This window comes from Rana temporaria, chromosome 1 (genome assembly GCF_905171775.1).
Source record: "Rana temporaria chromosome 1, aRanTem1.1, whole genome shotgun sequence".
Classification (NCBI taxonomy): domain Eukaryota; kingdom Metazoa; phylum Chordata; class Amphibia; order Anura; family Ranidae; genus Rana; species Rana temporaria.
Window position 1 is genome coordinate 173108234 of NC_053489.1, and position 15695 is coordinate 173123928.

The 15695-nt window shown below is 43.0% G+C and overlaps 1 protein-coding gene across 2 annotated transcripts in view; it reads left to right on the top strand.

Annotated features, from left to right (window-relative positions):
- The window catches only part of HECTD4 (HECT domain E3 ubiquitin protein ligase 4), a 253112-nt gene that overhangs the window by 168851 nt on the left and 68566 nt on the right, over positions 1-15695 (top strand). For both annotated transcript variants that reach the window (XM_040346168.1, XM_040346177.1), the window contains exons 43-46: positions 3487-3656; positions 9624-9739; positions 10256-10359; positions 10438-10599. In XM_040346168.1, the coding sequence (XP_040202102.1) occupies positions 3487-3656; positions 9624-9739; positions 10256-10359; positions 10438-10599 (552 nt within the window). The remainder of the gene's footprint in view (positions 1-3486; positions 3657-9623; positions 9740-10255; positions 10360-10437; positions 10600-15695) is intronic.

The following is a 15695-nucleotide window of genomic DNA, read 5'->3' on the forward strand; positions in this document are numbered from 1 at the left end:
ATCGGTTTAACCTATCGTGTGTACGTGGCCTTAGAATAACAAAACACCCCAGGTTCTGGGCCAGCAGGACACCTTTGAACATGTTTGAAGGTATAGGCAGAAGGCCCTAGGCTTTTGGTAAAATATGTTTGGCATGAAATAATTAAACGTGCATTTCATACTAATTGCGGCAACATTTTGCAGCCGTTTGCGTTTTCTGGTGGCCTGTGGTCAAAGCGATTCTTCCTTATTCAGGAGAGGAAGGTTGAACCTCACCTAACCACAGCAGCTTCTAAACTCCGGTAAAAGCCTATGTGAGCATTTATACATAGGCTTTTATAGAGTTGAGTTGAGGAGCTTTGGCAAAAAAACGGCAAAAGCTCCTAAACTCAATTTTAGGAGCTGTAGTGTGCATGAAGCTTAAAGCAAATTATCGCTTGCACAGGGCTAATTCTCCTTGCATCTGGTGTCTGAATGGGTTGGTGAGGAGTCCAAGTTTGGGCCCTTTGTTAACCTAGCCCTTACAGTTTGTATATATTTTATATAATTCTTTTTTTTTTCTTTTAGTTGTGGATAGAGTAGTGTAGGGTTATAACCTCTGTTGCTCTCTGTTACTAGGCAGAAAGTAATTGGAAATTCAAAATCCCTTCTCACTTTCTGTTGTGTGGAAGTGTGGGGAAATCTCCCCAGTGGAACAAAGACAGCAATTTTTTTTTTAATTCAAACACTACAAAATTGCAAATGAAAAATGCATGCACACCTGCAAAACTATGAGGTGATGATTTACTAAAACTGGTGAACTCAGAATCTGGTGCAGCTGCTTCTGGGTTTTCTCCCTGGTTCACACCAGTGCGGCTTTGAAATCGTACTACTTCAGTGTGAATTCAAAGCTGCAGATCCGTGTGATTGGGACCTCCGATTTCATTGCGGCTTACGACTTCAGTTAACAGAAGTCAATGCACGTCACAATAAATTCTCTACCTTTTTTTTTTAAAAGTATCTGTGATTTGAGACGCAAAGTTTTGAATGGTTCCGTGCCTGGCAATAGGGCACGACGACTTGTCATGTGATTTTGAACTGTCAAATCGCATGACAAAATCGCACTGGTGTGAACCAAGCTTAATTGAACAAGCTTAAGTTAGAAGCTGATTGGTTACTATGCACAGCTGAACCAAATTCTGGGTGCACCAATTTTTTGTAAATCACCCCCCGTTTCTTTTTTTTCCATAAGGTCTATGCAAGCCTAGCAGTAGGAAATGTAGCCTCTGTGACAACTTTTGTTTCAGCTCTGCTGGCTAAACAGCACACAGGTCACAGGACTAAGGGGAAATTCACACTATGCATGTTACAGACGCAGGTATACACAGGAAATAATTTTCCTATGTGTCCCATTCACATTGTTTGGCACAGTGCCGAAAAGGCACTGCAATGTAGCACATCATTCTGCTGTGCAGTGCAATGATTGAAGTGTACACTTTATATTTCAATGTATTTTTTATTAAAGAAAAACAAGTTCCAATGTAGACAGACACATTGGCTGAACTAAGCAACATAGCAATACAAAGATATAGAAAATATGGGCATAACACACATACTCCAGTTATCACAACAGCAAAGTATGAAGCATACAAAAGGCCTCAAATACAAACATCTGTATTGCATAAAAAATTCTAGAGAAAAGAAGTAACAGGTAAAAAAGGGGGAGGAAGGAGTGAAAGAAAAAAAAAAGAAAAAGAGAAGGGGAGAGTGTCATCCCGGAGTTCCCTAGGGAGTCGAAATATAGTCGATCCATGGATCCCATATTTTGTTAAATTTCTTTGTATTTTTACAAAGCATATGGGAGAGTTTATCATTAATCATAATCCACTTGAGTTTACTTTTAACTTGGTCAAGAGGAATTGCTGACTGCCTCCAGTGCCTAGCAATCGTGATTCTTGCCGCCAGCAACATATAGTTAATTTTACAGATTTCTTGGGCGTATCATCAGGTAGTTTGTGAAAGAGAGCGGCTTCAGGAGATCTGCGAATGTTTACCCCCGTTACTGAATTAATAAGATTGAATATCCTGATCCAAAATCTAATTATGAAGTGTGCACTTTAAATAAAGTTTGTACCAAAAAAAAGGAGCCGCTTGATACACTGAATTGCGCACCACACTGCCCCCTACCACAGCCAAGGATGGAGACCTGTCAAAGCGGACCTCTCCATTGCAGTGTGAATTCAGCCTAAAGCTGGCCATACATGGATTGGAACTCACACAGTTAAGTAAGGATTGTCCAAATTTCAATCCATGTATGGGCACTGTAGTTGAAATAGAAAGTCGATCTGCGGACTTGTTTCCTTTTTGCTCTGATTGAAACTTTCATAAATGAAGTATGGGGGCTTCAATTACTAAATATATTGGTTCCATGGCTGTCATGCTGATTTCATAGCTTTAGCACTGAACAATGAGGCAAACTAGGAGCTCTGACTTATGAGCTATCCAGTCTATTAAAAACTCCTAGGCAGCAAGCATTGACAGCTTGAACATTCACCCGTTTAATTTAGTGGGAAATGCTCCTGTCATGAGCACAATATGTAGATTGAAATTGCAGTCAACCTTCTAAAAAATGTTGCCACTTTGCTATGCAGCTGCCACTCTTGCCCCTTTTTTTCAGTGTCCCTTCACAGAATATTTTGTATTTCATGAATGGATTTACATAATACTAAGCCTTCAGTGATTGGGCAAGAGGAAAGTAGGAGCTGGCAGAGCAGCTGCTATATCGGAGAACTAGCGCTACGTTAATCTGTCCATCTCTGCAATAATCTATATTCTCATCTGATTGCTACATGTATTTTATGTGCAGTGTCAGAATATTCACAGACCTTTAGTATAGTAAGTACTGAGTATATATAATTTATGGTGTCAAGAGATATATTTGTCATTGGTTATTTATCCCAGTGTATAATGATAGCTAAAAATAGTGCTGTGTAGGATCCAGGCCCTTTTTTATATCATATTTTTTTTTCCATTGTTAATATTTAATATTTAGAAATGTTTGACACAGAGTGTACAGTAGTTAACTGTTTTTTTTTTTTTTTTGTAAAAAAATTAATAAAAAATAAGATTCATTGCTTATCTGTCTGAATAAGGTAGCTTGAGTTTCTGGTAAAACATCCTGTTGGTACAATCTTTTGGGTTAAAGGCCTTTTTCCAATGGGAGAGACGTAGGCTTCCACTGGTAGCATGTGTCAGTGCTGTATAGAGGATTATTCAGACAGGAGCAGTGTGTCTCATTTTGCCATAAAATGGTGGTCCGCTGTGGCTCCTGCTTTACCTGTGAATCCTCCAGAGTAGTCTGGCAGGACAGGAGAGGGCAGTACACCTTTTTATCGAATAAATTCTTGTAATCGTCCTGTGATTATGGTGGAGAGTTAAAACGTAAATTAAAGCTCCAGTTAATGACACCCCTCATTTCCTAGAAACTAACTGCTTGATTTTTGCCGCACCAACATTCACCCCCATCAGGCATTGCCTCTCCATAAACTGTCCATTACTGAGAAGGTAGTGCAGGCAGTCCAGTCCATGTTACTTCCCCAGGAGGGATGCCTGTCTATTCATACCTCACTTCCTGCAACAGGAGACGCCTCAACTCCAGTTATGGCAGTAGTTCGGCTTCTTGCAGAGATCAGGACAAGGTAAGAAGACTACATTCAACATTGCTGCTCCTGTGTTAAGAATTGCCATTGTTTGCTATATATTAAAGCACATTTTGTTTATTCAATAAGTCCAATAGTTATCTCTATATGTACAGTAGGTGTTTGTGATATTGTGCTTTTAGCACGACAGCGTCGCGCTGATACTCGGCGACAGGGTGCCGAGATCTCGCCGACATCTCACACTCACTGGAATAGTGACAGCACATCCCAGCAAGCGCGTCATAGAAGCGACGGGAGATCCGACTTGGATTCCCGCCAATTCTACACGTGTGCGGCGTTTGTTATGAATCCTGAGGGGGAAGTCCCCGCCGGATTTTAAATAAAAATCCGGCATGGGTCCCCCCTCAGGAGCATACCGGGCCCTTAGGTCTGTTATGGGTTGTAAGGAGAGCCCCCCCTACGCCGGAAAAAACGGCGTAGGGGGTCCCCCTACAATCCATACCAGACCCGTATCCAAAGCACGCTACCCGGCCAGCCAGGAAGGGAGTGGGGACGAGCGAGCGCCCCCCCCCTCCTGAGCCGTACCAGGCTGCATGCCCTCAACATGGGGGGGTTGGGTGCTCTGGGGCAGGGGGGCGCACTGCGGCCCCCCCCCACCTCAGAGCACCCTGTCCCCATGTTGATGAGGACAGGGCCCCTTCCCGACAACCCTGGCCGTTGGTTGTCGGGGTATGCGGGCGGGAGGCTTATCGGAATCTGGGAGCCCCCTTTAATAAGGGGGCCCCCAGATACCGGCCCCCCACCCTAAGTGAATGAGTATGGGGTACATCGTACCCCTACCCATTCACCTGCAAGAAAAGTGGTAAAAACACAAATAAACCACACAGTGTATTAAAATATTTTATTTTTCTGCTCCGGAGGCCGCCCCCTGTCTTCTTTATTAGCTCTTTTACCAGGGGGGGCTTCTTCTTTGACGTCTTCGGGTGGGTGGGGGCCGCCGTCTGGTTCTCTTCCACCGCCGGGGGGGGGTGGCTTTTAAAAAAGCCCCCACCCCCCCGGCGGGTTTCCTCCGGCGTCTTCGGCGGGGCTCTTCTTCTTCCGCTATCCCGACGGGTCTTCTCAACTCTCCGGGGTTCTCCTTCTGTCTTCGCCGCTCTCCGTTGTTGACTCGGCGCACCCCGGTTCTTCGTCTCGCTGTCCGGTGTCTTCTTCCGTGATGTACGTCTTCTCCTTCCGTGCTGTGATGAGTTCTTCTTCCGTGCTGCGACGTCATGTTCTTCACTTCTCTCCTTCTCCCGATGTTGCCACGCCGGTCCTCCTCGCTGAAATGACGGATGCGCGCCTTGCATCGGACCTATATAGGCCTCACAGTCCCATCATGCTCTGTACCTACCCATGTGATACCTACCCACGTGGTAGGTATCACATGGGTAGGTACAGAGCATGATGGGACTGTGAGGCCTATATAGGTCCGATGCAAGGCGCGCATCCGTCATTTCAGCGAGGAGGACCGGCGTGGCAACATCGGGAGAAGGAGAGAAGTGAAGAACATGACGTCGCAGCACGGAAGAAGAACTCATCACAGCACGGAAGGAGAAGACGTACATCACGGAAGAAGACACCGGACAGCGAGACGAAGAACCGGGGTGCGCCGAGTCAACAACGGAGAGCGGCGAAGACAGAAGGAGAACCCCGGAGAGTTGAGAAGACCCGTCGGGATAGCGGAAGAAGAAGAGCCCCGCCGAAGACGCCGGAGGAAACCCGCCGGGGGGGTGGGGGCTTTTTTAAAAGCCACCCCCCCCCGGCGGTGGAAGAGAACCAGACGGCGGCCCCCACCCACCCGAAGACGTCAAAGAAGAAGCCCCCCCTGGTAAAAGAGCTAATAAAGAAGACAGGGGGCGGCCTCCGGAGCAGAAAAATAAAATATTTTAATACACTGTGTGGTTTATTTGTGTTTTTACCACTTTTCTTGCAGGTGAATGGGTAGGGGTACGATGTACCCCATACTCATTCACTTAGGGTGGGGGGCCGGTATCTGGGGGCCCCCTTATTAAAGGGGGCTCCCAGATTCCGATAAGCCTCCCGCCCGCATACCCCGACAACCAACGGCCAGGGTTGTCGGGAAGGGGCCCTGTCCTCATCAACATGGGGACAGGGTGCTCTGAGGTGGGGGGGGCCGCAGTGCGCCCCCCTGCCCCAGAGCACCCAACCCCCCCATGTTGAGGGCATGCAGCCTGGTACGGCTCAGGAGGGGGGGGGGGGGCGCTCGCTCGTCCCCACTCCCTTCCTGGCTGGCCGGGTAGCGTGCTTTGGATACGGGTCTGGTATGGATTGTAGGGGGACCCCCTACGCCGTTTTTTCCGGCGTAGGGGGGCTCTCCTTACAACCCATAACAGACCTAAGGGCCCGGTATGCTCCTGAGGGGGGACCCATGCCGGATTTTTATTTAAAATCCGGCGGGGACTTCCCCTTCAGGATTCATAACAAACGCCGCACACGTGTAGAATTGGCGGGAATCCAAGTCGGATCTCCCGTCGCTTCTATGACGGCTCTGTATCCATCGCGGCAAGCCAGCTCGGCGCTGGCTCCCGCGATGGGGCTCGTAGGTGCTCAATCTCGCTGAGAAAGAGAGCGAGATTGACACAAAATCGGGTTCACCTACTGTAAGTGCACATTCAAGAGAGGTTTCCTTCTAATAGTTTACCCATGGATGGACTATGAATTGGGTAGCAGGACCTGTTGGCTGGCCGCATGAGCAATCTGCACAGATCACTTTTCTCCATTTGTCTTTTGTCTCTGCAGTCCTGATCACCCACTCTATTTCTTGGCTGTGGAAAACATAAACGTTTTCTAAATTATTTTTTTTTTTTTTATACTGCTACAGCTGGGGCATGGATAACCTATCAGTGCGCCAGTGTAGCAGGGTGTCCCTATAATTATGCAACTGTCTAAATGTTACCACTTTAGGGGTGTCACAGATGGCATTAAAGGAGAAATATGAATTTTTGAAAATATTTAACCGCCATACTCTCCTCTATGCTGCAACCCCAGTGTGATGCTGCAGCTGTCCCACATTGGGGCATGGCCACTGATCACTTTTTTTTTTTTTAATCATGCTTTTTTTTTTATTATTTTCATTGTAAAAGAAAAATATACTGCATTTGCTGGCATATAAGACTACCTTTTACGCTTAAAAAAAATGGCCAAAAAGCAGGGGTCGTCTAATACGCCGGGTCAGCAGCTTGGATGCCTGCTGGATGTGCAGTAATACTTCGGCTACATATAGTATATACCGCTTAGCCAATCCCGGTGAGAGACGTATTCAAATGAATACAGAGCCTGCTCGGATTGGAGAAACAACCTCTGCCAAACCGAGCAGGCTACATGCAGTAGCCTGCTCGGATTGGAGAAACAACCTCTGCCAAACCGAGCAGGCTACATGCAGTAGCCTGCTCGGATTGGCTTTGAGAGTCAGAGAGGCGTGGGCTGATGATGTTACAGCCTCTGCCAATCCAAGCAGGCTTTGTATTCATTAATAGAATACTTTGCTCGCTGTGATTGGTTCCAACTCCAGCAAGAATGAAGAAGAATGTATAGCTTCAGAAGGAAGAAATATGAAGCCTCGGAAGGGGGGCCGTCTTATATGGAGAGTACAGGCAAAAAATCTTAAACTGTAAAATTAGGGGGTCGTCTTATACGCCCGGTTGCCTTATACACCGGCAAATACAGTACTATGATGGTTTTATTAAAGCTGTTTACTGAGTTCTTGGTCTGCTCTGAGCTGAGAGTGGTGACTGTCAGTCGCCACTCTCCTCTCTGCTCCTCCAGCACTCATTGGAACACCAGGCTGGGGAGGGGCACAGCTGGCTCTGGCTCTTAGCCACACGCTAGGAGGTGAAGCCAGCTGTCAATCAGCCAGTCAGAAACACAAAACTAAGTGACCTACAAGAGAAGTACAGCCAAGAAAGCTTTGTTCATACTTCTATTTTAAAGAGACAAATGTGCAGATAAATATGTTTGGTACTGTTTCACCCTACATCAGTGGTTCTCAACCTGGGGGTCGGGACCCCCTCGGGGGTCAAATGATGATTTGCCAGGGGTCACCAAATCCTGGGCTGTTCCTGGCTCTCCCAGCATTTTTGCGACCGCCCAGCAGGGCTGTCCCTGGAGCCCGCAGCCTCCCACTCGGCCTCTTCGCAGCCGCCCATTCAGTTCACGGCATGGGTTGGGGGCGGAGACTAGAGGTCAGCTGACTGGTGAGGAATGTGAGGTGGAAGGGGCTGGAGGAGACCCTTTCTCCTGATTTCCACATAGGTGTTACTGCTACGAGACACCATAAAGTCCGAGACACAGTGAAGCCAGAGACACAGCAAGTAACACTACCTGTGATTATAGTTGCCATTAAAAAGGCCCCATTACAGTTCTCAGATCAGCAGATGACCTTGATCAAGAGCACCTAAGTTGGCTGATCAGAACTTCCCCCAGCGCTGCCACTCATCCCAACTCCCCCCCCACCAAGGAGTAAGAGAAGGAATAAAAATAGAGAATACATAGAAGGGGGGTTCAATACTGTATGAGTGTAAGGGACTCATCGAGCGCAAATTACTTGTCTTGCCTTGGGTGCCGACAACCTACACTACGAAAATAATTTTACTGTTAGGGGTCCCCACAACTTGGGAAATGTTATCAAGGGGTCACGGCACTAGAAGGTTGAGAACCACTGCCCTACATGTTCTCTTACAGGGGTTTGTGTAGGTTTTTACTTTAGCTTTATTTTAGTTGTGTGTTTTTTATATATATATATATATATATATATATATATATATATATATATATATATATATATATATATATATATATATATATATATATATATATATATATATAGATAGAGATATATATATATATATATATATATATATATAGATAGAGAGATATATATATATATATATATAGATAGAGATATATATATATATATATATATAGAGATATATATATAGAGATATATATATAGAGATATATATATAGAGATATATAGAGATATAGAGATAGATAGATAGATAGATGGATAGATAGATAGATAGATATATATATAGATATAGATAAATGCTTATATATACACATGCTGCTTGCTTAGTATTGCTGCAAAGTGTTTGTGGTTTTCTGCTTTGATTTTCTTGGTGTGCATATGTGGCTCAGCATGAACCCACAAAAATGTAAGAACTTTATTTTCTCTATATAGCCTAAGCTATATAACAAACAGGCTGCTTATTGTATGGTTGTATGCTCAGCTATATATGTTTAAGCACAAGAAAATGCCATTAATAAAAGATTGTACACCATGCAAGTTAAAATGATGAAAGTCATGTAAAAAATACTTTAAAGGTAAACATTATCAAAATAGCCTGACACTTTCTGGCATTTCAGTGAACTTCCAGTGTATATTTTCTGTCCTGTAAATTTATAATTGCACAACCATTATTGTAGGTACTCCCAGCCACCATGCAAAGGTGCTTTTTGGTAAGCCCCTGTTCACATTAAATCCGACTTTGAAATCGTATGATTTTTAAAGCCGCAGGTCAGGGCGACTCCAGGTGCGACTTGGCTGACATCTGTGCGACTTCATGAACAGATGTCTATGCAAGTCACACCCAAAATAGTTTTTTTTAACAGGAACCTTTTTTTCAAATTGGTGCGGCACACCCATTTGAACAGTTCAATTGCAAACAATAGGGTGCAACTTTGTCATGCGATTGGGACCTGACTGTTTTCATCAAGTCGCACCGGTGTGGACGGGAGCCTAATGGCAAACATTGTATTGGTCTCTAATTTGCCAGTAGTTCTTTTTAGGAGCATGCCACAAGGGCAAAAGCAAATTATAGATATTCATTTTAAATACTATTATATAATAGAAATAGTAGTACTGGGGGATGTTATAACTTAAAATTAAATTTGCGTTTGCTTCTGTTTTACTGTGTAACCATATCTCATCTTTTAATCTCTCAGAGCTTGTCTGGTCATGGCACAGCTGTTGGAAGACAGCTCCTTCTGTGAAGAGTTTATACAGCAGTGTCCTGCTGCTGTAGAAGTGCTAAATTTGGTAGCACAGGAATGTAGTCCAGGTGAGTACTGAAACTTATTGTATCAGAAAATAATCCATTATCATACCGCAGAGTGAGTAGTTGTGATTAATGGGCTACTGGCTTAACTAGTAGTACTTGGTCCCACTCAGCTGAATTTGTTCTGTAATGTTAATGCGGCATTAAACCCAAAACCAAATCTATATCATTTTATAGCTTACCAATCCTTAGATGTAGTGGCTGCATTCTTTTTATTTTAGTCTGATTTGCATTTTCATCCATTTCCAAATCTTTGGGAGGTTACATATCACACAGTTGCAACAGTTTTCATTATATTTAATGAGAAATTAAAATATATGAAATGCATATACATTTCTAGAATGCATTCACGGAAAACACCCTATGTATAGATTTTATAGCGCAAAAATAAATGATGAAGTCTTTTGAACTAAAAAAAACATTTTGAAAAAAAGCTGCCCTGAAAAGGCTCTAAGCTCTTTTAGGGTAGTTGGGAAATAGTCCAACCTCACAGATAGTTTAATATTTGTTGCATTACAGGTGAGCGCCTCACAGTGGTGGAGGTACAGTGTGAGAGACTTCGCATGCTTTATCGTGATTGTGCTCGTCCTCCACCACCTCCTCTTCAGACTGAGCGTAGACAGGTAAGAGGTTTACATTTTGGCCTTAGAATTTGCACTTGGTGTAAATTTCAGGTCTTTTACCTTTCTTATCTTTTACAGCCGAAAGAGATCACCTGGTGTCCATCCCGTGTCTTCCCTCCAGTGAGGGCCTGCATGTTCTCATCACATCTGACAGCTGTAACTTTCCTAGCAGACCCAAGCGCAGGGGGAGGTTTACCACGGGGAACATTTATCTATGCTTCGTCACCTGTACCAGTGCAGGTAAGAACGTATAAATTGTTTTTCATCTCTGTGAAATATTTTGGATCTGTTATATAAAAATAATGTATTTTTGTCATAGAAAAATTAATAACGCACGTACATAATCAATAATCAGAGAAATATTAATATCGCACGTGAATAATTAAGATAAGCTATAAAAATCTTTTTGTCTATATAAAAATTAAAACAAAGAATAGCGCTGCGAAAAAGAGAAAAGTATTACATTTATTGATACAGAGAAGAAACTTGTATTACTCTAATATTTACAACTATAACATAAAGGATATCACTTGTTAAAACAGAGAGGATATTGCTGAATGCTGATACAACATACATTTATGGCTATAGAGAATTCAACAATAAGTAATACTAAGTGGTAGAGAGAGAAAGAGGGAGAGAGAGAGAGAGAGAGAGACAGACAGAGGGAGAGAGAGAGAGAGACAGAGGGAGAGAGAGAGACAGAGGGAGAGAGAGAGAGAGAGAGACAGACAGAGAGACAGAGAGAGAGAGATTACATCACCAGTCTTTTAGGTCAGCTCCTTCATCATGCTTCAGTCTGCTTGGTCAAGGCATCATACACTGATTCCTGTCAAGCTGACTTGACTGGCTTTATACCCCTCAGACTACACCTTTTCTCTCAAGTTCCCGAGGATTCGATTGGTTGCCTCTATGAGTCTTTTCAGTAATGACACAAAAGGACCCCCCAGTGTGCATCCCCCTGTTATCACATCCTCTTGACATAGGGACTGTCTTGGAGTTTGCATATTTATCAACAACAAAACTTCTCGTGTGAGCACTATCTCATCCAGTTCCACACTTTGCATATCACAGGACCCCTGGCTTATGGAGACGCCTTGTCTGTAATCAGATAGGAGATGACCGAAAATTCTTTCAATACAATGAGGGGGCATTTCCTATCACATCCCCCCCCCCCCATTGAGGTAACATCCATATGCTGACATATGGTGAAAAACATGCTCCTCAGCTCACAGAGTAATCTAAAGACAGACCCAAATCACATTAATAAAAAACCTTGTAAAAGAACGACATACAAATTTCCTACAAATCTTAGAAATATGGAGTTGAAAAATCTCTACCACAGTTCCCCCTGAAGTTCATCCTTGAACTTATGTCCTCCTTCAATGATTCGGTACCCACCCACAACGGCCCAGAAGCCCCGACCCTTCCCCCCACCACCACTGCGGCCTCTTCCTTTCTTGAACTCGCCGTAACTCATCAAGGTAGACTTGAGACAGTCCTGGTGCCTTTGAGACTTCCGATCCGAACCCTGAGTGTCTGTACTGCAATGTTTCATCGCCCCTCTGCATTGGAGGAGTGGAATTCCAACATTGATGGCGGGATCCTTATATATTTAGTCCTGTATGAAAAGATGGTGTTCTGATTGTCACCATTGGATCGGACCGCGAGGCAGCACTTTTCCAGCATGGTGAAGAAGGGTTTCGGAGTGTCTTATTCATGGCACGTTTGTCTTCCAAAAGAAAAATGACTTGGTTGTCGTTGTTTCTTCAGGTGGTGGTTGGGTGGGCCTCCAGACAGTCATGTATGAATACAAAAGGAGAAAGGAGAACGTCAGTGTACAGTTATTGGAGGAATGTCAGACAGGAGCCGTGGGGTGGCCTTTATAACTATAAAGCCGTAGGTAGACTAGGGTAGGTAGAATTACTTTAGGACATGAAAACCTGGATGTCCAGGGATACAATATGGCACTGGCGGGCAGGAATGCTCACATGCCTTAAAAACAAAATATGACTGAAGTTCTAGTTACATTATCCTGAGAAGATGTATGATGGAAGCCAAAAAGAAAAACTTAGAGAGCATAAAATTAAAGGAGGAAAGGAAGAGAGGTGAGTAATGAAAAAGAATATGGAGAAAAGAAAAAAACAAAAAATAAAAACTACAGATTTAATGCTGCTCCAACCAAGCTCTCCAGTTTAGATTCCACTTTCGATTGTTAAAGCGCATTGAATCGGTATTCAAAAAACGTAATAAAAAATAAAAAAAAAATAGAACATTGTTCCGTTCAAAAAAACGACTCCTCTCTCTTACTAGTAATTGGTGGTATTTTTGTTGGTCAGGTACACAGATAATAACGAGAGAGAGATGATTTAAATTTGTAGACTTTGGGTAAACCTGACCGCACGTTATTATTACAAATTGAAGAGGCTTATTCCTAGATCAACAGGAAAAAAAAAATATAGTTCTAGGGTCCTCTCTTAAAAAAAAAACAAGAACAAAACACAAAAAAACAAACAAAAAAAATAGACTCTTCTGCCCTATTGGTGATCAACAGGTGATCATGATCATGGTCACTTAATAATGTACAAGTCGGGTTAAAAACAAAAATAAAAAATATTAAAAAGGAGCGACTAAACAATGGTTGCCAAGAAACTTTTTAGAATTTAGTCCAACCCGACTGTACTTCTTACTAAAAAATTTTTTAGAGGCTCTTCCCCAAACCAAAGGAAAATAATAAAAAATAATATATAGTTCTCCAACAAGAGGGCAATTAAAAACACTGCATTATTTACTATTTTCCTCTTCCAGGTCTATGCACTACTCCCCCCTTCAGGTGGAAAAAGTTCAAACCTTTTGGAACTTTTCTCACCTGAATGAAATAAGAGGAAAAAAATAACTAAATAAAAATAATAATGAAAAACTTTAAAAAAATTAAAAGTAAAAAAATTATAACCATAACCCTTCAGGGAGAGAAATGAGAAAAAAATGTATTCAAAATTACTAAAAATTGATATAAAAACGAGAAAGAAAAAAATGAAGAAGAAAAAAAACTTTTACAAAAAAAATAAAAAAAATAAAATGTATAAAAATTAAAAGTAAAAAATTGTAATGGATAAAAAATGAGTACAAAAATAAAAATAAAAAATAGAAATAAAAAATTACTAAAAATTATTACACGAACATGATAAAAATTTAAACTAGGAGTATAAAAAAACGGTACATTTGTACTGGTCTGGATTGGAACTGGCTTCTTCAGAAATTTGTTTCTGAGTTAGTGGCTTTTCCTTGAGAGAAGATACCTCGTTGAGGTGCACATTCTCATAGTTTTGGCGTTCATTCTCCTGATAGTAATGCACATCATTACTTGCATCAGGGAGAGCAGTAGAGCTACACAGATTAGGACAACGACAGGGTGGAGCAAAATGTTTAGGAACGCTGACGTGTTAGGACTATACCCAAATATACTTTCCCACCAGGAAATCTTAGCGTCTTCCTCTAAAGCGTGGGATACTTGGATCAACTTATTTTGATCATGGGTGAGTCGTATAGTGGCTTGTTTCTCAGCATCTTTCAGCACATTTAATATTTCATCCTGTTGTCCAAAATCTACCAACCAAGCCTTTAACTCAGCCCCAAATCCCAGAGGAAGTTTCTGTAAGTGTAAAGGGGATGTCAGGTTTGCTATAAAACCTTTCTTCAGGGCAACTCGGGGTGTAACCCGGGGTTCCGTCTATATCCATCCCAAGGACAAGAGAATAGGTACAATAGACTCCCCGAGGTAGCGTGCCCAGCTTGGTACAGTTCAACCTAGTGCTGATAACCGTGCATCATTAGACATGTGATACCATCATTCGGTATTGAGTCCCACAGCACATATACCATTGAAACAATGACAAAACCCACAAAAACTCCATCCCTGTGACTTGATTTCAGTGACCATGCCCCACTACCACCAGGTAGGTCCAAGGAACACCCTAGTTCCATGACTAACACCCCATCGGTATCCTCTAGGACAAAGAAACAAAACCCGCCTATGTCCTAAATTATACCTAGGTGTTTCCTCCCCCGTAATGATCTTTCCATCCAGAACCCACAGTGAAATACCTTCCCAACATTCCTCCTTCACTACCGGGTATTGACCTGGAATGCAAAAGACATCGTGGTCACACTTCTGACAGGGGGAAATATCAACCTGCTCTCGGCTTCCGTGCCCTCTGATCACATGTGGGTCACTTAGCCCCAAATGCACCAAGATAGAATCCCCAGTCAGTAAGCTCATTGATGCCAACCTATCTACAGACCGAGTCTGCACTTCCGTATATGGGATCATACAGCACCTCATTTCTCACAATCCAAACCAGTACAGTCCATCCCGGCATTTGACTACCATTTTGGATTAGTGTACGCGACGAGTTTTGTCAAAGTCTTACTGAATGGTGATGCTAACTCCTCAGGCTACAGCCCATCATACAGAGATTTGGACACTCAGCATGATCCTGGTCAATAACTCCGCCTGCCCCTGCATGTACGCCAGAGCCAATGACATATTTTTGTTCTATACCCTTTCATACTCTCTTCCAACCTCTTAACATGGTTGATAAAATCGTGAGCCATATTGAACTGGGTTTTCATGTAACTTTGTTGCATGTTGTCACAATTGTCACCAATCTCTCTGAGCAACAAAGCCGTGCTTATTGTCTGAAGCCATGGCTGCGGGTCTGTTCCTCAGGAGACCGCTGTCCACTCTATTACTAACACCCATCCCAGCTCCTATTCCCCCTATATAGTGCTGAATACCCCCCTCCTCTGTTGGGTTACTCCCCAGAAAGAAGCGTCCTGCGTGAACCTTATGCTGTGTCTGCACATCTCTGGGAGAAAGCCACTGGTCACTTAATAATCACTTGATTCAGCGTATACTCAGCACATACAGGGTAATAGTCTTATCAACCACTCTGTACCCTGTTAGCCCGCGTGTATTCCCTTTATTTGGCAGGGATTCAACCTCTCAGGTGAGACATTAACTAGGTGTACCTCTCCCATGTCCAGTAACTGAAAGCTTCTTTATAGGACTGATAAGCATGAGACACCGCCTCTACGAGGAAGTTTTCACCCCATTGATGTATCACCTGGCACCCTCTAGTTTGGCCAACAGACACCCTATAAGGCATAGATGCCAGTCTCCTGGGTACCTGCACCACATACATTTATGTCATACTAGTCACCCATTCCAATATTTCTTTCAATTCCTGTCTAGACTCACGACCCTCAGAACAGGAATGGACTCCAGGGTATAACCCAGTAGAGTCAGATAGGATAGTACCCAAATTGACCGTGATATA